Here is an 18,193-nt window from a genome sequence, read left to right as displayed (position 1 = left end):
CTCCAAAATAAATGGTTTTTGAGATGGTCTTACACCTAATGGTGTTCAGAAAATCTGTGCCCTCTATGACCAAGAATTGAATTGTCTGGGTTTGAGAATGTACCTGTATGTTATGGTACAATGTGGGTGGTAGTTTGGTGAAGGTGTTAGTGCTTGTCATCTGCTGAGTTCAGTTCCTGTTTTGCTTACACTCTGTATGGATTTTGTATATTCTGGCCATGCCTGCATGATGCTTTCTCTGCCATTCCCCCCTCATTCTAAGGACATGCACTTTAGGTCAACTGGTGTCTCTTAACGGGCTCCCATATGAAACACTGCTGGTGTGTATTGGTGTGCCCTGAGATGGACTGTGTTGGTCTCTTCCTAATGTTGATGTTTCTGCCACCCTGAACTAGATTTAATGAAGAATAACAAATATAATTTCTTGTCCATTTTTTCTAAATATAGGAAATAGACATGAGCCTGTCTAAAGGCTTCTTCTAAGACTTACCTGCAGCCTCCAGGTCTGTTTTACGTATTCACGGATCAGATGCTCCTTCAGATCCTCAAAGGGTCCTGTTTTTGGCTCTACTCCTTTGGGTCTGTTACAAGGCTTTCTGAGTAAGCAGACAAGTCCATCTGACTCCTGGGAGTGATAATCACAGAGTTCCACAGGGCTGTCATGGGATTTTCCTCCAGCTATGATGAAGGTGCCATTCATTTCCCGCTCTATTGTGTAATGATAGACTTCCCTGTTATAGGAGACCGATAATGCAAAGCCTCCAAGATAGTTTCGGCTCTGTCGAAGCAAATAGAGCCCGTCGGTCATCCCGCTCTTCCGGAGGTAATCTTCTGCATCTTCGCGGGTGATGTTCCCATAGAAATACCTCAGTTCATTCACTTTGTCAGCCATTTTTGTTCTGCTTTGCTAACGTAAACCTGTGTTCTCTTACAGTGCAGTCACTGGCAATCCTGAAATGAAAGCAGTGAACATATATCATTGTATTAAAGAGTCACATGGTAACAATTTTAATAAATGCATTTTATAGACTTATTAATTAATAACAAGTGTATCATTTCTATCAAGTTACATTTCCTGCCAGATAAAGTAAGCTCTCTTTTTCCAAAATGGAGCTGGCTGCCATTCACAGAAACCACCACTGAATAGGAAATATGCAGGCTCACTGGGATAATTCGTACTCAAGAAGTGAACACCTATGTGTTTAGGTTGCATGGTGCTATGACCCCAGAATTGTGGGTTTGAATCCCACACCTGAATATTGTCCATGTGTGGTTTGCACATTCTCCTTATCTCTTTGTGGGTTTTCTACCAGGAATGTCAGTCTTCCTCCCTCATCCACACAGACAAGCAAGTTATGTAATTTAGAATTGCCCGTTGTGTGAGTGTCACTGTTGGTGTGTGCCAGAGTGGGCCCTGTTTCCTGCTTTGCGCTCAGTGTTGCTCAAATAGATGCAAGTCACCCCTGCCACCTTGGACCTTGGAGTTATTAACTACCCCAATTCTTTACAGTTTAGTTGAAAAATCAAATAATAATAATAATAATAATAATAACAATAGAAAGGTACATACTATTGGACAATATAATATAAATAGCAAGGAAAACACAGTAAACCTCAAATCCTTTCTGGGTTTACCAAAATAAAGCTGGTAATTCATATGTATCAGAAAGGGTGTCTGGTCCCAGTACGATTGTGTACAGTGATGTGCAGGTGAACTATCACAACTATTAGATGCTTTAAACAATCCTGTTGCATTAATACATATTAGCAAAGAAATCTGAATTTACTTTGACATCAATTGTAAGAAAGCATTAAAACTGAGACAGGGAGTCCCATAGCAGAAGAAAATGCAGTGGGCGTGTTACTGTTTTGTGTTATCTTAGTTGTTCTCAGGGGTACCCAAGTATCCTTCTCAGTTGGTCCTCCGCTATCAGCAATCACACGGAACTCACAAGTGGCAGACCTGTGGCTGTTGCTCCTGATATGGGCTCAGCCATTGTACGTTCAAGACTAGAAGAGAAGTGGTCCTAATGAATCGGCCCGTACATTCACAACAGCACGGCACAAGACACTCAAAGAAGAGTCAGGGGAGGCGAATGGCTAAGTCACTTAAGACACCCCAGAAAGGAACCTTTTCACATCCTGATGCATTCATTTCCAGCTGTTAGTCTTCTTGCAAAGAAGCTGCCAATTATATTGGACTTGGGTTAGTCAGTGTAGATGCTTTAATTTGCTATAATTCATTTTTAGACTGGAATTACGGCATATTTTTTAGTTTGATTATTAAAATGATTTGTAGGTAAAATTATAAAATGGAGGCAAAAATAAGCCAAAAACATGTGTCAACATAATGCCATCCAACAGACACTGGCTCAGCAGAATCCTCTGACACTGACTGCTGTGGAAAGCAAGCGTTGCTACCATCATGCTGTATATGCAGTGTTTGACGTAATGTGACTATGAATCTGGACGTGCAGGCAGGAGGGCAGCTATGATAAGCAAATAAAAGAAATGCAGTTTTACTATTAAACTCCTTGATCAAAAAATAGAGGTGAACAATTTAAAGCAGGAGGTGAAAGCACAGGCAGATAACAAAGAACAGGCAACGTTATCCAAAAAACATTACAGAAAGTCAAAAAACCAAGGTCTCAAGACAAAACATTCAGTTCTCCTTTATAGGCACAATACTTGATTAATAAGCTCTTGCCAAGCTTTCTGTTTTCTTTCCATTGACCCACTCTTCACATAGCTGCAGAGCAATCAGCCTTGCCAAGCAATAGGCACAGATAGAAGGGACAAGCGGGCAAACTGCAGGCAAAACGGGCAAAGAAATATCCAAAGAGTGACAATCTGTGGAAGTAGGAGAGAGATGAACTTCGAATGGCCAACTTCATTTGTGTACAACTCAACATGCCTGCAGCTGGTGGTGGCTGGGCTGTTGGTCATTCCTATCAGACATCCAGCTTTGCTTTATTCAGGACTTTTTTAAAGTAAAACACAGGGGCATTGTTTCTTTTTAAAAAAACAGTTGTGATGTAGACTGTACTTTAATCTTTTTTTACTATTATGAGATTTCATCGGAGGCAAGTTGCTTCATTTAATAAAATAGCTTTATCAAGAAATGTTGCAATAAAATGAACGATTCTCACTCTCAAAGTGTTATAGGAGTTTGGGCGTCTCTAAAGACCTGGGTTCAGCTCGTAGCCCGCTCTCTCTGTAGGTCTTTTGTTGTACTCCATGGACTTCCTCTGGGTTCTGCTGTTGTCTCCTGCCTCTTAAAGTGGTTAACTGGCAACATGAAAGTGCTTCAGGATGAATGAGTGTGTGAGTCCTGAACAATGCTGTGCAGTGGTCATCCTCACTCACACAAAACTGCCATCCAGCTGTGGTTCCTGTCTTGGTGCTATTGTGATTGGCTCAGAGTCTCTACTATTCAGTTATGAAAAAGTGGATACAGAAAATGGATAAACTGATGGATAAGTGATGTATTTTAAGGAAGTGTAGTCTAGTCACTAAGGCTTTATACTGTTAAACACTCTGTGAATGATCAACTCTGACACAGAGAGACACATAGACTCAGGAGTCCCAAAAACACACACTCTTTATTATTTTTCTTTTCCTGCACAACACACACAGTGCACAAACCCCAATAAACTCAGTCCATTCTTCTCTCGTCTCCTTATTCTTCTGCAGCTTCCACTCTTCTCCCACAAGCTCTGTTCTCTGCCTCCCAACTCCGGCTCCCCGAGTGGAGTGAGACGGCCTCTTTTATACTGCACCCGGAAGTGCTCCAGCTGCTCCTCGATCAACTTCCACAAGTGCTGCATGCCACGGCTTTAGGTGCTGTCCCAGCAGGGTTGAGTTCCTAAGCAGAAAAACCTGTGGCCCCGATGCAACCCAAGTGGTCTGCCCTGTCATGTCCCAGGAGAGGTACTGCTGTTGACATGTCCTCTCCTCAAAAGGGTGTGTCCCGACTGGGCAAGGACCCCGGCTGTCTGTCACAACTCATAGCTAAGGCCCTGTCCACACTACTACAGTTTCATTTAAAAATGCATACATTTATCCCTTCGTCCAAACTATCCTAACATTTTCAATCCCTGAAAACACAGATTTTTGAAAATGCTCCCTGGAGTCACAACATTGTAATGTGGATGAGCAAAAATGCAGTTTTTCTTGAACCTACTTTTGTAAAATTTGACTTGCTTGTATGGAATGTTGTTTGATTTTAATAAATTCAATAAAATATTAAAAAAAATGAAAATGCAGTCTTTCAAAAAAACAAATTCTAATCACGTTTTGCTTTTGTTTGTTCTTACTACATGGCCCTTCCCTCACTGGATCCTACTCAATACAACATTTCATTCCCTGATTTGTCACCCTTCACAGAAGAAAGCCCTATTTATAGGATTGTGGGTCATTATTATCATGTGTACACAGTGTCTTACTAACCACTGTTTTATCTTTATATACAGTATGTTGTACTGTACTGTACTATGCGTGTACAGGGTACTGTGAAATTCTTACTTGCATGTGTTAATCAACATATGACACATCGCCACTCTCTGGTGCCATGATTACTGAGAAATACTACCTTATAATTAGAAAAACTAATAATAAATCATTTAATCACCAAAGACCCCAAAAAAATGTATTACAGTACATACAAGGTGTCTGTCACTCTCTGTGTCTGCTGGTCTAGCAGCCATTTTACACATTCACTCAGTTACATCTTTCAAAGAAGCAATTGAAGCATCATTTTTACAGCTGGAGGCCCTTCCTGGCGTCAGCCTCCTTTAGCCACCTTCTATGACATTCGAGATGGATGGTGTCTTTATTCTACCTCCATATGCATTCAATTATTGAAATGCACATTTTAAAACAAGTTTTTTTTTCATCAATTTGAATATGTGAGCATTGCTAAGTTATGCTGGGAAGAACAGCCAGTTCTGATAACATACTTCTTATTTTCTAAAACACATTACGGAGACATAGCACAAAAAGTCCCAACAGCATTATTTTAGCAACAGAACTTCTCTTTTGCTAAATGATTTTTTTTCAAAAGCAGCCAAGCAATTCTGAAAATAACATTAGAATCTTAAAGGCAAACAAATGCTATTCTTTATTATTCATGTACTGTGCAATCCTCTGACATGCCATTTGGATTTTGAGAGGAACTTACTGACTCGATTTCAAGACTTTTATCTTTGTGAACCTCGAAGTACTCAGCATTTAAAGACTTACATGAACATATGCATTTTTATAAAAGCTACAACAGCACAGACTATTCCTGTATGTTTCTATTGTAATGTGCCTCTGGTGTCACACAATGTTCTCTGTTTGGTGATCGCACTCAATAGTCCACATTCTATCAAAACCAGCATTAAAGATCACAGGGCGGTGGTAAACACAGCAGAGCTGGAAATGTCAGACCTTCTGATAGGTGATTTGATGATTTTTTTTTATTGCTTAAAAACAGTACAGAATTTCACAAACCATTTCAGCTGTACTGAAGATAAATGTAATCCAAACCACTTTCATGTGAAACATTTTCTGAAAAAGGAAGTCTCACTACCATTATCAGCAAAGTACTTCTTTGAGGTAAATACAAAACGAGACTGTAGATTGGAAACATCAAATAATGCTTTGAACGACATTTGTAGTGCTTTTGATTTTCTACTTTTGATTTAAAAAAGAACAGAAATCCTCATATTCTCATAGAGTGTTTTGCAAATTCAGTAGGGTCCGAGTGATTGAGAAGTGTAATATAAGGTCCAAATTTCAACAAGATCGCTGGATCCATTAACTACAAGTTATGGATGTTTAACAAGTAATTCATTAAATATTATTATTTATTTAGCAGATGCCTTTATCAAAGGAGACTTATAGAGCAAGGTGTAAGCAAACAACAGATAACAAGATAAAAAATAAAAAATGAACAAAAGGGAGTAGTGCTACTACTTTATAATTATACCTATGACTAGAATAAGACACAAATCAGTGTCCTAAACTCTTCGTCAGGAAAACAGTAGCAACCCTGCTCAAAAGACAATAAGTAGTTCCAAAGTATTTATTATTTTCAAAAGATGCATAAACATGAATAAATTAATTAAGGGACAGGTATGGTTGTTCTCCATCACTTTTAATAAGTTTTAAAATTCTTTGATAAATACATTTCAAACTTCTTTGATATCCTTTATGTTTAAAGAAATATGTGTCTTTTTGTGTACTCATTATGTATACTCTGAGCATTCAATCAGTGAAGAGCAATATGCAAAAATAAAGTGAAATGAAAAAATGAATGCATGTCATAGTCAAACAACTCTTAGGAAGAATATATTATATATTATATGATATATGAATTAACCAAGAACATCAATGTACAGCTTGATCATATACAGTAATTGATGTGCTGGGACAGCAAAAAAGATAATGAAAAGTCTATCTAGTTATGCATTTGTTAACTTGCCTACTCTGCTTCAGGATAGTAAAATACAAAAAAGCCTTAAGAAAATTAATCTCACAAACTTACATTGCAGCTTTCATGTCCATCAGTTATTATAAAGAATACAAATAGGGTAAAAAATAATCGAACTATAAGAAGAGATGGAAAAAAGTCTGAGAGGGAATTGAAAGGGCAAGCAGAGAATAAAGTGGGGAAAATGGAAAGGTAAATGACAACCCAGAAAAATCAATCTATCTATCTATCTATCTATCTATCTATCTATCTATCTATCTATCTATCTATCTATCTATCTATCTATCTATCTATCTAATTCAGCATGCATTTATCCAAATATTTATTTTTATTTGTATTTTTTGTAACATACCCATCCTTGCACGTACACTAACCAAGTCCATATATTCATCATTAAAAATGAGAGATAAAAATGTATAGCAAATTTTAAAAAGACAGAAAGTGCTTGACATGTCATTGTGTAGTTAATCTAGATGAGGCTCACAAGGGGTGCTGGAGCCTATTGCAGCTAGGACAGGGTGCAAGGCAGGAACGAACCCTGGCCACTGTCGATCCGGGGCCCCCCGGATGCTGGGGCCCTAGGCGGTCGCCTACTTTGCCTATGCCTTAGGCCGGGCCTATGGAGGTCTTGGAAGTATTTTCCCCCATTTATAGTACATCTGGAAATGGCTTCTTAATATTCCTAGCTTATACATTTTCCTTCTCTATTGATGTAAAAACTGTGCCAGAGAAAAGCAGAAGTGGTGATATACTTTCAGTTTGGCATCAGCTACTAGCCTCACATTTCCAGGTTGAAGGTTTGATGTTGCCCAAACAACCAACCAATGCCCCACTTCACTCTTCACTTTTCCAGAAAGTCATGCACTGTTGTTTAACTCAGTGAGTTGTTGTGACAATACAGCATGAACACACACACACACACACACGCACACACACACACACGCACACACACACACGCACACACACACACACACACACATACCCATACATGCACACACAAACACATGCTTATTTCCCTAAAGCCTGTTCATCAGGTGTGACTATTGTGCCACCATTGACCTAACCAAGCATTTCTTATCCGCAGCATTTCTATTACACTCATTTCACTTTTAACTGTTCCTTCTTTCCTTTCTTTTTATATCAATAAAAGATGTTATTAGGCTCAACTTCAAATTCAGATTTATTGCTAATTGTATCTAGTACAGTAGAATGAAATTCTTACTAGCATACCCCCCATGAAAGAATGACAGTAGTACATTACAAGAATAGACAGTGAATACAACATCATACATTAAATACAATATCAGGCAATATTTATAACAACACACATAAGGCCTGTTGCCATTGTGAGAGGCCTTTTGACTTGAGGGTTGAAATTTCCCAGAATCTACTGACGTGAGTGTTAATGGTCACATACAGTTTGCCAAAACAAAGGAGAGCGATAAAAGTAACCTTACAGGATGGCTGAGGTCTTTAAACATACTATTTGCCTTTCTATGGCAGACTGTGTCATTCATGTCCTGAACAAAAGGTAGCTAGCAGAAAGTTAACAGGCATTAGACATTTTTTAATCTACTTCTGCTCCATTGTATGGTATATGCTGTATATGTACTCACTGAGCAAATTATTAATAGAACACTATAATGATGCCATGTTGGGCCTCAGATCAGCTTCAGTTTTTCATGACATTGGATTTCATAAGATGTTGGAAGCATTCCTTAGAGATTCTGATTCATGTTGACATGATTTCTTTACGCAGTTTCTACAGATTTGTCAGCTGGCCATTTGTGCTGAAAATATCCAGTTCTACTACATCCCAAAGGTGTTTATTTGGATCCAGACCCACCAAACTCACTTTCATGTTCATCAAGACATTTTGCTTTGTGACACGGTACATTATCATGCTGGAAGTATCCATTAGAAGATGGAAAAATTGTTGGCCATGACGGGATGCACATGATCAGCAACAATACTCAAATAGGCTGTGGCATTTAAGTGATGATTGATTGGTATTAACGGGCCAAAAGTGTGCCACGGAAACATTTCTCATACCATTACATCACCACCACCAGCCTGGACTGTTGACACCACACACAGTTTGAGTGCATGGATTCATACTGCTGGTGCCAAATTATTACCCCACCATCTCCTTGCCTCAGCAGAACTTGAGATTCAGCAGACCAGGGTACGTTTTTCCAATGTCCATCTGCCAGTTTTGGTGAGCCTGTGCCTACTGCAGCCTCAGCTTTTTGTTTTTGGCTGACAGCTTTGTTCTTTCTCTGCCTGTAGAAGTCTCACTATGCCAGCAATGGTGCAGTCCTGCAGTGGAGCGTTCATGTTCATTTGACCTTGGCTTCAAGTAGGCCAATGGAAGAGCACTGCACTGTGTGTTTGAATCTGTAATAAGCCATCGTGAACATGTTGTACTGCATCAGCTTCAACAGATTGTGGTTACCTTGTAACTTTCATATTGGCTTTTCTTTTTGATTTTCTTTTGTAATGCATTTTATTTACATAGCACCATGCTCAAAGCACTTCACAGGAATTTGAAATGAACAAATCACTGGCATCTCCAGGGCAAATACAACATTGTATAAATTTAAAATCTGCATAAACACCACATAAAGATAAATACAGGTTATACATCGAAATAGAATAAGAGACATTAAGCCAGAATAAAATGCAAAAATATACAAAATGCAACAAGAACATTACATTATTTGTGATACAAAGAGGATAAACTGAAAGAAGGGTCAGAATGTCAGGGTAAGTTAATTGTCTTCCTGAACAGATTAGTTTTAAGTTTTTTTTTTTTATTCTTAAAGAATGAATTGAGTCGTCTGATCTCATTCATTTAGGGAGTTTGTTCCAAAGTATTGAGCTGAAGGCTCTGTTACCCATAGTGTTATATATTGAAATAAATGTAATAATGATTGGTAGTATTCCCAGGCAGCAGGGGGCGCCACAGTGGGGTTAAGAGATATCTTGAACAAGTGGTTACAGAAAACGTTCTTAGTAAAAAAACTACTGTGCAGTTAACATAACTTCTGGCCTCAGTGTCTATCATTGAATATCTGCCGTCATCAGCCTCAAAATACCTAACATACACATAGAGCGCAGGTTAGTTTGGGGCACAGCAAGATTGTCATATTTGGTGGATCTTAGTGGGTGCACAGGAGCAGACTGATGGAGGAGCTCACTAATAGAGTTAGGTGCAAGGCCATGTAAAGCATTACAGATTATTGATGGTTTTTTTATATTCAGTCCTATAAGACACAGGGAGCCAGTGAAGGTGGAGCAGGACAGATGTTACATGCTCGCTGTTTCAGGACTCCTGCAGCAGAGCTCTGAACTACCTGGAGCTGAGGTATCAGAATAGATGGGACCCCTGCCAGTAGGGAGTAACAAAAGTCAATGCAGGATGTAATAAAACTATGGACAAGTTTCTAGGCATCACAAAAGGAGGGGACTGAATGAAGACGTTGATAATATGTGGAAGTTAAGTAAGAAAGTTTCTTAATGTGATTTATGCATGCAGGATAAGAAAGGGAGGAATCAAAAAGGACACCAAAATTCCTAGCAGAAGAAGAAGGTGCTTATGTTCTTAAGCTGAGCTTTATTGCCGATTAGCATGACTTTGGTGTTTTTGCAGTTTCATTTTAAAGAGTTATTTTTCTCACTGAAAAATAAGTTAATGGGAAAATATGACAATCCCACACTGAGTCCAGCCTGGGATTTGACTCCAATTTCCTGAAGCTGTCAGGTAGCATCATTCACCACTCCACCACTTTGTCACCAGATATAAACAAATTATATGTAAATATCCAGATAAAGGCACACACATAACATACACTCAACATTTATTGTCGCATGTCTCCATTTGTATAATTTAAAGAAAAAAAACAGGAAATGGGTATTGGTTTGTGGTTTAAGTTAGCCAATGGCCTTTCCTAAATTCCGGAAGCGCTGTGATGGCCTGATGACTATCTCTCAAGGGGCACTTCCTCTGTTGGTTGGCTGCACCACTTTTTTGCTTTTTGCCGCGTCTTTCAGAAGTGTGTACGTTTACACAAAGCACAAATCAACAGCATAAATCAGAAACAGGTCCATAGTAAAGTAAACGGTTTAAAAGATGGCAATGTAGCCCACATCTTCTGTAAGATCTGAAACTGCTTGCACAGTGCTCACATAGCAGGACAGTTAGTCATTTCACCTCACACCATCACAACATGTGTTTTGATGAATGGTCTTATTGCTCTGTAAAAACAAGGCCAATATGCTAGTGCGGCAAATACTGAGCATGCCTGGTGAAATAGCGGCCCCCAAACAAGAAGGACGGACTACCATTTTGTAGTTTTCTCCACTTGTAGCTCATGCAGACAGCAGTGTGAGAGCTTAAAGATGTCCTACTGAGGGCCTGTTCGGTAAAGTGGGGTGCTAGTGTTTTGCAAAAAGAGGACACCCCTTATGGACTTTTAAAATGGTTTGCTGATGACTTCACACATGCACATGGAAAGTCATTGAAAGTCATCTCCAGGAAACATACAACAATGATGTAAGAATGTAAAAAATGGCAGGCTTACTAATAACCCAATTGTGCTTCACTCACTTAGAATATGGAACCAATGTAGAAAGCATTTTAAGACGGAGAAGCTTTTATCTGTGGCACATCTGCAAGAGAACCACCTCTTTCAACCGTCGTGAACAAATGCAGTTTTTAATATCTGAAAAAAATTTGGGATTAACTTGCTTAGAGATCTTTATATAGACAACATCTTTGCATCTTATGAACAATTACATTCCAAATTTAACATTCCAGCTACACATTTCTTTCACTATCTTCAAATCAGGATCTTTGTTAAACAGAACCTTCCCAATTTTCCTCATCATGCACCCTCATCCATGCTGGAAAAAATATCGCTCAATCTCAAGGACATTAGACTCCATCTCTACAATATATAAAATCATTTTACAATCCCTCCCTTTCAAAGACCCAAGAGGACACTGGGAAAAAATCTGTCAATTAATATATCAGAAAAGGAGTGGAAAGTAGCAATGCAGAGAATTCACTCAAGCTCCATATGCGCAAAGCATACAATTATACAACTCAAAATTATATATCGAGCACATCTGTCTCGTCTAAAACTCTCCAAAATGCTTCCAGTGCGAGATCCAACCTGTGAACGCTGCAAATTAGCTCCAGCCTCACTAGGTCACATGTTCTGGGCCTGCACCAAATTAACATCATTCTGGACAAAAAGTTTTAATTACCTTTCAGACAGTCTTGGACTCACAATCCCTCCTAACCCATTAACAGCTGTGTTTGGGGTTCTTCCAGATGGGTTTAAAGTGGAGAAAGACAAACAAACTGTGATTGCATTCACTAAACTTTAGGCACGCAGACTCATTCTGATAAACTGGAAGAACCCAAACTCTCCTCTTTTAAGTCAGTGGGAAACTGATGTGTTATACTATTTGAAATTGGAAAAAATCAAATACTCAGTTAAAGGATCTGTACAGACTTTTTCAAAACATGGCAGGATCTAATCAGTAATATTTTAAAATAAGCTCTTAAAGCACAGAGGAAGCAATTATTTTTGTATTTCTTTGTCTTCTGCATTCATCTCTATTGGCTTATCAAACTTATTAATTTAGGTATGTTTACAGGTCTTAAATTTTACGCCATTTGCTTTGCTCTCTCTCTCAGGGGTGGGGGTCGACTTGTTCTTAACTCAGTTTTACTTTTTGTGAAAATTGATTGATTTGTATGGAATGATTGCAATAAAATTAATAAAACTTCAAAAAAAAATGGCAGGCTAACTATTATTAGGTTTCTGTCAGCACCTGCATTTATTATCTATGAGAAGATGCGGTTAGAATTTAACTCTTTTAAATATATGGGAATAAGATAATATTACAATGGTTAGCAGTACTACTAGAATCCAGAATCCTGGGATATAATCCTGGCTTGCTGCTCTGTGAGCGCGTTCTCTGTGTCGTTGTGTCAGTCCTTATAGACTGGTCAATCTAAATGAATCCTATATGAGCGGGATGGATGGATGGATGGATGGATAGATGGATGGATGGATGGATAGATGCAGAGAACTTGTGGAAGTGTGTGTGACTGTACCCTGCAATGTACTGGAATCCTGTCCTCGCTTGGCTCCTACAACTTCACTGAATGGATAGATAGATGAAGCCAATTAAAATGCATTTTAGTTTATGAAAAACATAAAAATATATAAACTAAAACTATAGCCAAAAAATAAATAAGACCCAAACAAATATTATTTTTACTTTTTCTTTTTTGTTTACTTTTTGACTTAATTACGTATTCCTGGAATGCACCTTGAAGATAGTACAATTTATGAAATGCTTATGATACTTCTTCAATTTACTCTTATCATCTGTATTTCTGCTTTTAAAATTAAATTTCCAACCTGTGAAATACAGAAGTGAGGATCATTTGCATTCATTTCTAATAAACATTTTTTTTATTAGTTTATGAAGACAATTACACCATCAGCCATTTAACTAAAATAAAAACTACTTTTTCCTCCAGGGTGATTTACACAGCTGACTCCTTCTTGTACGTCACAGAGTGTTAATCATTTTTGATCGCATCCTGAAACATTTCTCTAAGCAAGTTAAAGATTAAAGTTTTTCACCAAAAATGAGCGCAAATAAAAAAAAAAGCAGACGTTAAGGGAGCAACCTCTGTATGCTTAGCATTTACAGTCAGGTGGCCACTTTATTGGGTTTGCCTACGCCCTTTAACCTCCAGACTGAAATCTCTGAAGGCAAGTGAAACACACTCTAGAGATTCTGTACCTTGCTGATTCAGTAACATCATCCAGTTCCTTCAGATATTTCAGTGTCTCCTTCATGCACTGAACCTCTGGCTCCAGTTCATCCTTAAGAATTAGGTGTTCTATTGGACTGATGTCAGGGGACTGTGCAGATCACTGGAGTAAACTGAAGTCAGTGTGTTATGTTTGTCAAACCAGACTGAAGTGATGCACTATTTGTGGAATGGTGTATTTTCCTGCTGATATATTAATTTGAAAACAGATCAACTGTTGCCAAAAAGGGATGCACTAGGATGGCAACAAAGTGTAGGTACACTGTGGAATTCATATGGCCATCAATTAATTTTAAGGGGAACAAATGTATGTTGAGAAAACCATATAACTATTGCCACCAGTCAATAATTTATTGACACATAGCAGGAGGGATGCAATGATTTATGTCATTCATTCGAGATTCTGATCATACTGTCTGTATATAAAAGCAGAAATTAATTTCTCCAAACTAGGTGATCATTTTCCAGTCTTCACTTGGCTAGCTTTGGTAATCATCTGCCTACTGTGACCTCATCTTCCAGTTCCTCTCCAACTGGAGCGGAATGAAACCTGGACTTCTATAGCCATTTCACATTATGAGATGCAGATCTGCTCACCACTGTTGTAAAGTACAATTATTTTAATTTTTGTAGACATTTGGTTAACTTTAACAAATCTGACTTTTCACCAATGTGTTTTTGCCCATAAAACTGCCTTTCACTGAAATGTGTTTGTTTATCACATCATTATCTCTAAACTCTGCATGGAAATTACAGAGGTGCAGCTATTTCATACACACTTGATGCCCCACATCTAACAACTTTCATATCAAGGTCAAAATGTGTACGATTATCCATTCTAATTTTTGGTCAGACAGCCATGTCTGCAGGCTATACATACTGACTTGCAGCCACACAATTGTAGTTTTGAAGGGGCAGGCTATTTATTTTAACAAGCAGATAAATTGTGTGCACTGAGGGTATAAACTGCTTAAAAAAAAATGAAGTATCACTCGATTTCAGAGCGAGACACAATTGCTTTATCGAGTGCTTGAATTGGTGAAAGAGCCCCTTGCGATCACGGGCCCCTGGGTGAGAAACCAAAATGCTCTGATAGCAGATACACCCTTGTTAAGTGCTAAAGATAGGCGGATCAGAAAAATAAAGAACATGCAATAATACCATGGTGTGGTGTATGGCCGGCCATTTATCCTGGCCAATACACCCAAGCTGCCAGGTGGAGCCCTCCCTGCAGTATGGAGGTTCCCCAAAGACCAGCAGGGCATCATGAACATTGCAGTTTTTATAAGCAGCCCTGCTGGATACCGTGGGGGCCACTAGGAGACACTGCAGGAAGGAACAACGGGTATTTTCCCTACGCCTCGGAAGCACACATGGACAAGGGGAATGACGTGCTTCCGGGGTGAAGAAAAGGACTTTTTACCTGACCCGGAAGTGATACAAGATCACATGGACTGGGGATTGAGAACACTTCGGGGACAGGATATATAAAAAGACTACGGGAGCTCCCAGACGGCGAACTGAGCTGGGTGGAAGGGTGGCAACGCACCTGGGAGTGGAGGATTGTGTATTATTGTAGTTAATTGTGATTTGTATGAGTATAGTGGAGGAGAGGGTGCTTTGTGCACTGTGGCAATTTAATAAAGTCAGCATTTGGACTTTTACCTGGTATCTGGAGTCGTGGACAGGGGTTCAAGAGAGCGATAGTGCCCCCTATCTGTCACACATGGGTAAATACTGTCAGAATCATTCTTTCATTTTATAACCTGTTTTATATACGCCAGGGGGTCTCATTGATAAAACTTTGCATGGATTCAAGCACAAAAATAAGACTGATTTATAAAACAGTTTCTGCACAATGTACCTTTATAAACCACACTTATCCTCTAAATGTATGTATATGGACACACTTCAAACACTGCTCGGTTGCCACTCTGAAAGAAGCATACATGGATTATACAAATTGACCTCATACATATGCAGTCATGATGCTGCAGACCTTCATTGGTTTGTAAAGCAGTGTCCCTCCTGATGCACTGTGCTGCGCTCTGCATTGTGGCGCCTGTCTAAACAAATCCAAATCATATTATGTGATATCATCTACTGTTAAATTATCCTCTGTACTTCTAAAATTTTTATTTTTTTATACTGTATTGAGGATTTGTTCTGTTCTGTGTATTGTATTGTATTCACCCCCTTCCTTTTGACACCCACTGCATGCCCGACCTACCTGGAAAGGGGGTCTCTCTTTGAACTGCCTTTCCCGAGGTTTCTTCCATTTTTTCCCTTTAAGGATTTTTTTGGGGGGTTTTTCCTTGTCTTCATAGAGAGTCAAGGCTTGGGGGCTGTTAAGAGGCAGGGCCTGTTAAAGCCCATTGTGGCACTTCTTGTGTGATTTTAGGCTATACAAAAATAAATTGTATTGTACTGTATTGTCCTCTGTGCTCTGAAGGTCAGAAAAGGAGCAAGTTGATAGTGTCTGAGCAGGTGCCCATTATCACCTGAAACATGTAATGACGTAGCTGCTGTTACAGTGAATAGTATAGGCTATATGAAAAACTAAAGGGTCAGTCAGTAACCTTACTAAGAAGCTAGCCACCACACACAATACCATCACATCTGCCATTGTTTGACCCCGGACACCAACCCACAATGCCTGTCAGTCTCATCTTGGTATTACAGATGACTTGTGTGTTAATGGAATGTAACTTCTTGCTAGATGCCCTTATTGCAATATGAGTGCAGTAAATTGCTGGGATTCCTTTAGGAAAATGGGAAACTGCTGCAAATTTCCTTTTTATGTTAGTAAAAACAGGTTATGTTTAATGTATGTACACTCACACCAAAGGCAAAATCAATTTAGCACCTCACAAGTCAGTAAATGTCTTCCAGCACAGTGGACATGATGGAGTGAAGCTTGGTTGAGATATTTATGACCTGTTGGGCAGTTCCCAGAGAAGTGACAACAGGTAGCCCACTGCATATAAACTGACAAATAAAGAACAAAGTTCTAAAGTGCAGTCATCATATTTATCACTTTCAGCTATAATTTGTTTGTTTTGTCAATGGCATTATATTAATTGCCCAGTGATATGATTTATTATTTATTATTATTATTATTTATTATTTTATTTTTTTTCATTTTTATTATTATTTAATTTAATATTGTTTTTGTATCAGTATACTGCTGCTGGATTATGTGAATTTCCCCTTGGGATTAATAAAGTATCTATCTATCTATCTATCTATCTATCTATCTATCTATCTATCTATCTATCTATCTATCGATTATATAAGTGACTTGTCATTTTTGCTATATTGTATTAATGCCGGGTGGCAAGGTGGCGCAGTGGGTAGCGCTGCTGCCTCGTAGTTAGGAGACCTGGGTTTGCTTTCTGTGTGGAGTTTGCATGTTCTCCCTGTGTCTGCGTGGGTTTCCTCCGGGTACTCCGGTTTCCTCGCAGAGTCCAAAGACATGCAGGTTAGGTGCATTGACGATCCTAAATTGTCCCTAGTGTGTGCCCTGCAATGGGCTGGCGCCCTGCCCAGGGTTTGTTTCCCACCTTGCGCCCTGTGTTGGCTGGGATTGGCTCCAGCAGACCCCCGTGACCCTGTAGTTAGGATATAGCAGGTTGGATAATGGATGGATGGATGTATTAATGCCCAAGGGGAAATTCTCTTTTTCAGGAGAAAAACGTGCTCAGAGTTTTAGCGGAAGAGCACAGGGCCAGCTATTTGTACAGCTACCCCGGAGCTATTGGAGGTTAAGGGTCTTGCTCAACGGCCCAACAGAGTAGCATTCTTTCTGTCACTGCTGGGATTCAAACGGGCAACCTTTGAGTTACCAACCCAGATCCTTCAGGCACACAGCCACCACTCTGGCTATTTAGCTGGTTTGTCTGCATTTCACTACTTGATTCAGGGTGCTGTCATTTCCCAGTTTCTCTAAAATGCTGTGTATGAATGGGTCAGAGTAATACATGCACTTTTTTCAATCAAGTCTGCTTTTATAAATCTTGACTTTTGCATGGAAAGCTGCATATACTCCTTTCTTTTTTGTGCATATGTAAGTTTTACAAATCGGACCCCAGGAGTGGAGAAAGCCAGAGACTAAACTAGATGCCGGCTTATCACATGGCTTGCAGAAACACGGTCACCAACATAAATAGGCATGCATGCAGTGAGACAGTTCATAATGATAATTTCCTTGGTGACAGTAAAAGAAAATCAAACTCTCAAACGATAAACTGCACAGACACTGGAAATCCATCTGAAGTTCTGAGCACTATAAGGTGGTCAAATGCTGTTAGGATTGTTGAGGCTCCTTCCTAGCTTGAGGGACAGATTGACTTACAGTCAGCAATAAGTCGTGTGACTCTGTGCCTTGAGCAGTTTGTTCACCCCTTTACCCTAAGCATTTAACTAAAAGCTTTTTGATTTTCAACCATGTTTTTGAATTTGTTATCTTAATCTTATTTATGTAATAGCGCTCGGGTGCTATTTTAATATTTGTCTCTCTATTATAAAAAAAATCTTGGGAGGGAGACAAGGGAGATGAGATGTGATCTTCTCGGAAGACACTTTGATGTCACGCAAGACAAGGCAATGAGACAAAAGGACAGCTGCTGTACAGGCTTTTAAATGATCGACGCGCAACACGACAAGCAGAACACGCAGAGCAGCAGCAAGACAGCAGCTGATTTGACCGCAACTCCTTAGCGTGCATTCAGCCCCCCACTTCACAACGCGAGCAGCGTTATACACCCCGCGAGAAAGACATTTAACCACACTTGGGGCGGAAATAAAGGACAAAGAGTAGATGACAAAGTAGACATCGTAAAGAATTCAAAAATGTT

The 18,193-nt window shown here is 39.2% G+C and overlaps 1 protein-coding gene across 3 annotated transcripts in view; it reads right to left on the bottom strand.

The window, feature by feature from the left end:
• The window catches only part of syk (spleen tyrosine kinase), a 125,892-nt gene that overhangs the window by 66,503 nt on the left and 41,196 nt on the right, over positions 1–18,193 (bottom strand). For all 3 annotated transcript variants that reach the window (XM_039759470.1, XM_039759469.1, XM_039759471.1), the window contains exon 2: positions 491–951. In XM_039759470.1, coding sequence (XP_039615404.1) covers positions 491–892 — 402 coding nt within the window. In that variant the 5' untranslated portion in view covers positions 893–951. The remainder of the gene's footprint in view (positions 1–490; positions 952–18,193) is intronic.

The sequence above is a fragment of the Polypterus senegalus genome, chromosome 7, assembly GCF_016835505.1.
Source record: "Polypterus senegalus isolate Bchr_013 chromosome 7, ASM1683550v1, whole genome shotgun sequence".
In the NCBI taxonomy this organism is placed as follows: domain Eukaryota; kingdom Metazoa; phylum Chordata; class Cladistia; order Polypteriformes; family Polypteridae; genus Polypterus; species Polypterus senegalus.
Note: the sequence above shows the minus strand (reverse complement) of the source record. Positions and strands in the feature narration are given on the sequence as shown.